This window comes from Barbus barbus (assembly GCF_936440315.1).
Source record: "Barbus barbus genome assembly, chromosome: 28".
Lineage (NCBI taxonomy): Eukaryota > Metazoa > Chordata > Actinopteri > Cypriniformes > Cyprinidae > Barbus > Barbus barbus.
Genome location: NC_136756.1, coordinates 28,505,264 through 28,514,490, shown reverse-complemented (window position 1 = coordinate 28,514,490; position 9,227 = coordinate 28,505,264). Strand labels below are relative to the sequence as shown.

At 33.9% G+C, this 9,227-nt stretch overlaps 1 protein-coding gene across 1 annotated transcript; it reads right to left on the bottom strand.

The window, feature by feature from the left end:
- Window positions 1–53: 53 nt before the first annotated feature.
- Window positions 54–7,119, bottom strand: LOC306848185 (proline rich transmembrane protein 1B-like). Its single transcript, XM_079382573.1, has 4 exons — window positions 6,925–7,119; window positions 4,438–4,898; window positions 1,283–1,411; window positions 54–1,197 (listed from the first exon to the last, which is right to left on the bottom strand). The coding sequence occupies exons 1-4, from the start codon at window positions 6,932–6,934 to the stop codon at window positions 1,051–1,053; spliced, it is 747 nt and encodes a 248-aa protein (XP_079238699.1). The 5' UTR covers window positions 6,935–7,119; the 3' UTR covers window positions 54–1,050.
- Window positions 7,120–9,227: the final 2,108 nt, after the last annotated feature.

Sequence of the window (9,227 nt, the reverse complement as noted above, 5' to 3'; positions counted from 1 at the left end):
CACTGATCATTTAAACGCATAAATAGTGTTGTCCTTTTTGGTTTGTTTTTATTCAGTGTAGCATAAATACATTAGGTTTCATACAATAGTGCTTCTTATAAACAATAGAGACTGTACATCTAATTCAGTTTGGTAGCAGTCATAGATGATGGTAGTTTTTACGTAACTAAGTCAACAAAAATACAAGGTTTATTATCAGTGACAGGAAAAGGCCTATTCCAGGAACAAGTGAATGTAATTAAGTGTAAATACAAACTCTATCGGTGATTATCTTCTGAAAGTACATATCATAGAACATGATGCAATAAAATCAGGGGTGACCCTGTTTACAATGCAAGACGTTAATGTTTGAATCTCACACTTTGTGCTTTTCATATGAGACTCACTTTTACTGCTATACAGGAGTTTCAGCATATTGTACACAAACAGTCAATGTTTGAATGATGTTTTTCGACTGGTATAGTTCCCATACATTCATTTGTGTGAGTTTTCATGACTTTATTACCATACCATTTACCACATTTTATAATAATAGTTAAAAAGTGATGGTACACCTTCAAACAACAGCTTATAAAATTAGTTTCTTCCCAGCAATTGCACTGTCGTTTAAAGGTTTGGGGTGCGTAAGAGTACATTTTTTGACAGACATTAATACTTTTATTCAATAGGGATGCATTAAATTGATCAAAAATGACAGTAAAGACGTTTATAATGTCGAAAGATTTCTATTTCTAATAAATGCGGTTCTTTTCAACATTCTATTCATCAGAAGTATCATAAAATGTATCACAGTTTCCACAAAAATATTGGGCAGCACAACTGTTCTCAACATGAATAATAATCAGAAATGTTTTTTGAGTTTCTGAAGGATCGTGTGACACTGAAGACTGGAGTAATGACGCTGAAAATTCAGCTTTGATCACAGAAATAAATGACATTTTACAATACATTCAAACTGAAAACAGTTATTTTAAATTGTAATAATATTTATCTGGTTTTAGCAAATTTTTTGATCAAATAAATGCAGCCTTGGTTAGCTTGAGAAGCTTTCTATGCACAGAGCACTATCACTACATAAATAATCCAGCCCACAAAAACAAATATGCCGAACATCAAACTGAACATGATAAGCAGACGAGCCTTCTGGGACGTTTTCTCCGCTTCACGGATGTCACCCCTGGTCAGCGCCGCACGGGTCTGTAGAGAGGTCAGAGGTCATTATTAATCAGTGTCACTCTATGCATGTGTATTTGTACTAATGCGCTGTGTTTCAGGTGCTCACCTCATACGAGTACATGACAGCGACGAGGCCGCTCATGAGGCAGCAGAAGATGGTCACCAGCAGAGACTCAACCAGGTAATCTTTAGGTAACGGCGGCTGCTCCTCTCCCAGCGGCGGCCCGTTCATGTACTGAAATCAAGTGTTAGACGTTTAGATCCAAACAGCAAGAATAAAACAACAATGACTTGACCTGAAGCTCCAGACTTACTTAATGTAATCATTAGTTATTGTGACCCTGGACCACAAAACCAGCCATAAGTGTCAAATTTTCCATTGATGTATGGTTTGTTAGGATCGGGCAATATTTGGCCGAGATGCAGCTATTTGAAAATCTGGAATCTGAGGGTGCAAAAAAATCAAAATATTGAGAAAATAGCCTTTAAAGCTGTCTAAATGAAGTCCTTAACAATGCATATTACTAATCAGAAATTAATTATGATATATTTACATTAGGAGATTTACAAAATATCTTCATGGAACATGATCTTTACTTAATATCCTAATGATTTTTGGCATAAAAGTCGATAATTTTGACCCATACAATGTATTTTTGGCTATTACTACAAATACACCTGTGCTGCTTATGACTGCTTTTGTGCTCCAGGGTCACATCTAGTTGATGCCTTTTATTCAAAGTGGCTAATGTTTTTCTTATAACTGAGAATAACCCTCAGAATAACCTGAAGTTTCTGTCAAATCCATATAGTAGTACGGTAGACTGTTCTGAATTCAGCCTGTTTGTGTTCATATGTTGCTGAATTCAAAATGGCATACTAGTTTTATTATTTCTGTGATATAATGATATTGCAGAAATAGTAAAGTTAAGATTTGTGTATTTAAATGAAATATAAAATGTCCATCTATTTGGATAACACAGTTTTAACATAAATTAATAAACTTAATGTCAAATGTCAGGCATACGTGATTGAAACGGGTCAGATTTCTGTAATAGTAAATGTTTTAAATACACAAACAGGTTAATATATTTATCATAAATCCAATTTGTTTCAGTCTCTTACATTTTAAATAATTGAATAGCTATATTTTAACCATATTTATACAGTTGAACAGAATGAACATTGTACATTGAACAGATTTATGCTGATTCTAAGCAATTTGAATAAATGCATTTTGAGGATTTTTTTAAATAAAATGGTAATAAAATACACTAAATAAAATGTAAAAAAAACTTTAAAAGATTATTGGAGTAGCTTCTGCAAGAAAATACTATTTCAGGTTTTTTATTTTAAAATTTAACTTCTAATTCAATGTGTTACTTGCCGTTTCTTTAATCTTACTAGCCATTTCTGAGCGAAAAATTGTTTCTGCACCATTTCTTTTGTATATGCTTCATATTATTCAATGCATATTATTCAGGAAGTTCATATCTTGAACTTGATATTAAGTTTATTAGTTTATGTTAAAACTGTAATCCAAAAGGATGGAATTTAATATGCAAGTTATAAACATATATTTTTAGACGTAGTGTTCGGGTCACGTGGCTTGAGCTGTACAAACTGGAAATATTCAGTGCAGGGTAGATTACTTACAAATTGTAGTCTGTTACTGATTATGAATAACATAATGAAAATTGTAGTTATGTAGTCAAGTAATGTAGGTTACTCATTTTAGGCTAATGTAATCTGACTACTTTTTTAGATTACTTTTGGATTACTTTTTTTTTTTTTTTTACCTAACTTACCATTAATTGTACCACATTGATGTAAAAAAAAAAAAAAGCACAGAGAAAGAAAATATATTTCATTCTTTGATATCAACATCATAAAAATGCATTAAACATTACTTTACTCCAGGTTTTCCCAAACTGGGGTTAATGTAAGAACTGCAGTGGGTTTGACTGAGTTGATAAAAAGCTAATAATTAATCAGAAAAATAAATATTTTTAAATAAAACACTTGAACACTAAAAATATAAATATTTTATTTGTTTACTTGCATGTCTATGTGATCATAAACCGACATTGGAGAACTGTGAACATGCAAATGTCTTGTTAAATTACTGAAATATTAACTTTATATTTATATTATTTAAATATAAAGACTTAGTGCTTCTCCAGAGAGGAAAGGGATCTGCTCGTGTGCGAGGATTTAATGCATACACAATAATAATCTTTTACATTGTAATCCCTTCATTTTTAATATTTGGCATGTTTGTGTGCTGCTGCGTGTCCCTGTGTGTGTAATAAGCTGAATGCACCCACCTATAGCCGCATATTACTAATAAGCAAAAATACTGTGCCATTGACTTTAGACCAGGTTTTAGTTGGTCAGTGGTGCAATTGTTTTCAGTGGCCTCTTAATAGCAACACACCAACAATGTGCCTGAATACACCTCGTATTTGCGATTTACACAGCGTGGCGCTGGACGTGAAAATGATAACTGCATTGGGATGAAACTTGCAAAAAACACTAGCTTCGCGCCTGGCGTCGCATTGCGCCGGGTGTATGATAGGGCCCTATCTTAAGTGAATGACGTGCTCCACACCCGTAACAGTTGGAGGCAGTAACGCACCAAGTTAGTATGCCAATGCCATCCACCAATAATAAACATCATGGTTGGTATGATTTTTGCGGCTACAAAGTGCTACATAGTTCTTAAGAAGAAGGCTTTCCCATGCAAAAATGTAGCTGCAAAAATCATAATCAAAATGGAGTCAGAAATGAATTATATTATTATATATTATATAATTATATTGTGTGCATGTGTGTGTTTGCATGGATGATTTACATTAAATTTTATGTGTGTACAATGCACATTGTGCATAGTTTAAGCTGGCTCTCAGTTCAATAAAATAACAAACTAAATTTTGGGTTTTTATTAAACTAAGGTGGGCATGCCGTGATCTGTACTGTATTTTTTACTGTAACTGACAGATTCCAGCCAAAAAAACTACACGGGAGTGGAAGGGAATGGGAGTGATTCCTCTGGGATTGGGATGGGGGAGGATTTTCCCCCAGTTTTTTCACAGGATTTGGATTGGGACGGTTTGAAAATCCACTCCCGTGTCACCTTCTATCCTGTATTAACCAGGCCTGAATCAGTTACTACCCAGCACTGAAAATATTATTTCTGCTTGAGACTTTGATTTAATCAGCATCTGGTTTACGAGTGTCGGAGGTGAAGCAGGATCTTACTATAGTGTAGGATGGGTAAGTGGACGGCGGAAGGAAGGAGGGCTGGTAGAAAGCAGGATTGGCTCCAGGCTGACAGGCGATGACGGGCTGGTTGGGGTACTGCGGGTACATGAGATGGGCTGTTTTGGGGTCCGGTGGGCTGTATGGAGGAGGGTTGGGTGGGACGCTGCTGGTCGGGCTGTCACCTCCAGCAGGGCTCGTGTACGGCGGGTGGAGGGTGTGAGTGCTGTCCGTGTCGAACGCCGGGTTCAGGGTGCGGTTGCTGTCGGTGTCGTATGCGTGATGGGATGTTTGGATGCTGTCTATGTCGTTCAACGGGCCGGCGGTGAGGATGCTGACCGAGTCGTATGCAGGAATGCTGGGTAATGTCGTGGCTTCTCTCTGTCCGGAGGATTCACGAGCCTCCTGGAGGCCGGGAGGCCCTGGATGAGTTCGATCATCAGGGCTGTTCGGAGGAGCGGCTGATGAACGGGACAGACAGATGGAAGGTTAAAGGTAATGTTATTTTTAATTTTAGTTTAAAATATACTACCATTCAAAAGTTTGATGTTGGTAAGATTTTTATGTTGAAAATACCATTCAGAAGTTTAAAGTCAGTAAGATTTTTTTGAAAGAATCTCATCTGCTCACCAAAAACGCATTTATTTGCATGCACCTATATTAAAAATACAGTAAAAACTGTGAAATACTTTTATAATTTAAAATAACTGTTTTCTGTGTGAATATAAAATGTAATTTATTTCTGTGATCAAAGCTGTATTTTCAGTCTTCAGTGTCACATGATCTTCAGATTAATTTATTAATTTTTGATTAATTTAGTGCATTCTTGCTAAATAAAAGTAGTGAATTAAAAAATAAATAAATGAATTCTTACTGACCTCACACTAAGTTAGTTTCAGTGTACTTTTAATGCATTTAAGACAATATCTAAATTCTTTATTATTTTAGCGGTTTAATAAAATTTTATAATTTAGAATTGTTTTTCAGAAAGACATGCTCAATTATCATTACTTAAAACTTAATAATGATCTATTATAATTACTTAAAATCAAAACCATAAAAAATTGTCATTTGAAATAAAATAAAACATTAGCTGAAATAAAATATAGATTATTAGATTTTATTATAAATGTTCACATTTTTAAAAAATTAATTTAATGCATCCTTAGTTAAATAAAGTATAATTTTTTTTTTTTTTTTTAAATCCTACTGAACCCCAACTTTTTTCAGCAGCCCAACATGTCAAATTCTGACGTGTACCAGTAATGGGAGTTTGGGTGTTTTCTTTAGTAATTGCATAAAAATGCTTTGGCTGAGGCTGTTGTCTTTAGAAAATATGAACATCAAATTGTTTTGTTTTGTTGCTGCACACATCACTGTAATATTCCACCTGAGAGTTATTTGAAACTCGCTCTCAGTTTGGAAACTCTGCTCCTGGAGAAACCTTCACCTCCACAACAGCCCATCAATTATTCACTCATGATATATAAGACTCTTTAACGCTCAGAAATGGTTGAAAGTGATCAGGTGCTTTCTGAGATGTTCTCTGGTGGCCCATTTATGCTCTTCAAATGATGAACTGTTGAATTTAGTTTGTTAGTTAGCATGATCTCCTCTAAATGTTGGTCAAGCCTCAGAGTTTCTTATTCTCAGCTGAACTGACACGCATCAGAAATAACAAGCACTCATAAACATGCCATTCCCTTACTAGAGTAGCAGAGATGTCATGACGTTTTTCACTCAATTCTTTGGTGTACACTGAATATTCTAAATAGATTTTTTTTTAAAGAAACATAATGAACATTTTACAAGTTGTCACGTGTTTTGGTGCAAATTATCATGCTGGAATTCTAATGCATTTATTGAAAATACCATTTAGAATTTTTTTGTAGATTATTGTAAATATTTTTGCTGTTTAATAAAATAGCTGTTTTGCATTAGGACATGGTTAAACTGGCTGTTATTAACTAAAACTAAATCCATAGAACAATTTAATTACTTGAAATAAACATAGGTTATCTGAAATTATTTCAACTTGTTTTATTTCATCTAGTTGCCAAGGCAACATTTCTGTTTAGTTTGTTGAAGTTTAAAATAACTATAAAGAAACTTCAAATAATTAATAAAAATTAATAATGTAGACAAAAAAAAAAAAAACTCGTTAAAATGACAAAAGCAATAATTTATTAATTACTTGAAGTGAAAACAGAAAATATAAAACTTAATCTAATTCACAATATTATCAAAAACTATAATAGTATATCAATGATACTGGCTCAAACAAAAGCAGATCTCGTCTCATATCTGCTGTTTTCTTTCTAGTCGTTTCGGTCTTCTCTGTGTGTTTTATAAACAGAGGCGTTTACCCAACAACTAAGTTCTTGGCTGTTTTCCAGCCTCGCCAACTCTCTGACGTTATGAGGAACAGAAGTTTCCATGAGTTTGTGCGGGACTGAAAGCATGAACGATGAAGGCCGGTCACTTTACCTGAGTCCATCAGGGACGGTCAGAGGTCATCAGGACGCAGAACAATCCTGAGAAATATCCAGCAGGAGTGTGTCGACGTTCAGGATCAGACGTGTGTGTGTGTGTGTGATGGCTGTGGCTTGTGTGATCTCTCTCTCTCTCTCTCTCTCTCTCTCTCTCTCTCTCGCTGAACAGTATCATGTTTGTTTAATAATTGACGACAGAGTCTGTGTGCGTGTGTTTATGAGTGTCCTTGTGAACATATCTGCACGTGTTGATCTGTTGTTGTAAACAAACGTGCCATGCATAAAATAATTAAATTTAACAATAATAAAATAATTTCTCAAATTAAAAAAAGTCATGTTTTCATCTAGAGGTAGGGTTATATATGGGCCATTCTACAGAAGTAGTGCAAACTGCTGTCCCACAACCAAAAAAGCATTTAATATTCAAAACTTAGATGTTTACTAAGATCCGTCTTTTATCCATTGAAACCCACAATAATATTTTAAATATTATTAAGCTTAATATATATAAACATTTATTGGGTACTTTTAACTGGGGGGTGGCTGTCCCAAACCCTAACCCCTAAATTTCAACTTATGAAAATATTGTATTTTTTTTCCATTGTTGTTTTTAAAAGTATCTTTGATTCTTTTTAAAAGTGAAGTAAAAAAATAAAAAATGTTAAAACTTTATGTAAAAAATGCTGTATTTCTCATTTTAGTAGTGTTTATGCGAGTTAAAATACTGAGATGTGATGTGCTCAAAACATTATTGTCACTGCCGAAAATGTGCAGACACTACCGAAACATTGTCAAAAATAAACTCAATATACTGAATTATTAACTAAGATGTTATGATTATGTTATGTTTTTGGTTCAAACTAATGAAATCTTTAACTTCGAAATAAGTATGATAAACTTTTTGCCTTTTACAAAGAAAAATGGATTCAAAATACAACAAATCTCATAAATTACACTTGAAATATTGTTAAAAATGGTCATTGTTACTGATTTACCTCTGAATTCTTTTTAAAGAAAATAGCAAAACATATTATTATTACTGTTTCGGTAGTGAGAAATTTGGGGAGAGGACAATTTACATGCAAATATTTAGGAAAAAGACTCTTTTAAAAATATGTATTTATTTAATAAGTGTATGCTGGGCTGAGCGCAGGTTATCTACTCGCCCTGGTATGGATATACTATATTAGATGATATACTATAGATTAGGTGTAGGTGATTGAATGCTTGTTTGCTATGGTATTTAAACCCCTCACAGTCCTCATGCCACCCTAAAAATAATTTTCTAGGTCCACCCATGAATGTAAGGCCTATCCTTTGCATACTAACCAAACATCATTAACACTTACCAGAAGAGGGCGCTGATTAGCTGATAGATTATTGATTTCTTTAATGCACTGATGCACAGACCAGATAAAATTATGGCTTTGAAATTGTGTGCCACAGGTTTCTCTCAAGGATGTGCTTTGCTCTTAAAGTGTCACTTGTAATTCAAGACTTAGTTCATCCCTGGAGCATGTAACTTACATGCACACAATATGTGGGATACGGTGATATGCACACACAGTGTTTTTGTGATATCGATGAATGCTTTCTTGCTCCTTTAGCCTGTCTTTCATAATATTGTGTATGTGATCTGTGATCGTGTCCTACAGTCATCCGTTGCTGCAGATGTGATGATGCCTGCTGATTTACATCAGTGTGAAGAGACTCATTCTCCGCAGACAGGTAAACAAACACAATCAAATGGCATGCATAATAAATATTAGAATTACAAAACTATTATTGTTGACATGTATTTATTTATGCATTTATTTGTATTTACCATTTTTATTTGATTTGTATTTGTATTATTCTATTATAACATTATTTGTATTTTATTTACGAATTTTGCATATTATTAGAATATATTATTAATATATTGATTCATTTGGATTTTTTTTATTAAATTTGTTTTAATTCCATTAAATGTACACTTCAGTGAATATCAGCCAAAAATCTGATCTGTTCCTCTCTTAAGTTCATATTTTTCTAGAAGACTTGAAGTGATATGAAGGTCACTGTCTGCTTCCATTCTGTGGAAGAAAGGCCGCGAGAGGATTTTGTGTTTCCATTGTGGAAAAGAAACGCATTTGGAACAAAATGATGGTGAGTAAATAACAACACTGTCCGGTTCATTTCCATGCCAATTTGTTATCCTGTTTTTACTTAAAGTTCAAGGATTATGTCATTAAAATATGAATATGTCGATAAATCTCCACTGCAGCCTCAGTGAAAGTAAGTTAATAAACTATCTCA

Coding starts and splice junctions, on each gene's coding strand:
- LOC306848185 (XM_079382573.1), bottom strand. Junction 1,412..4,437: donor CTTACCCATCCTACACTATA/GTAAGATCCTGC, acceptor ACTTGATTTCAG/TACATGAACGGGCCGCCGCT. Junction 1,198..1,282: donor CTGTCATGTACTCGTATGAG/GTGAGCACCTGA, acceptor ACCTCTCTACAG/ACCCGTGCGGCGCTGACCAG.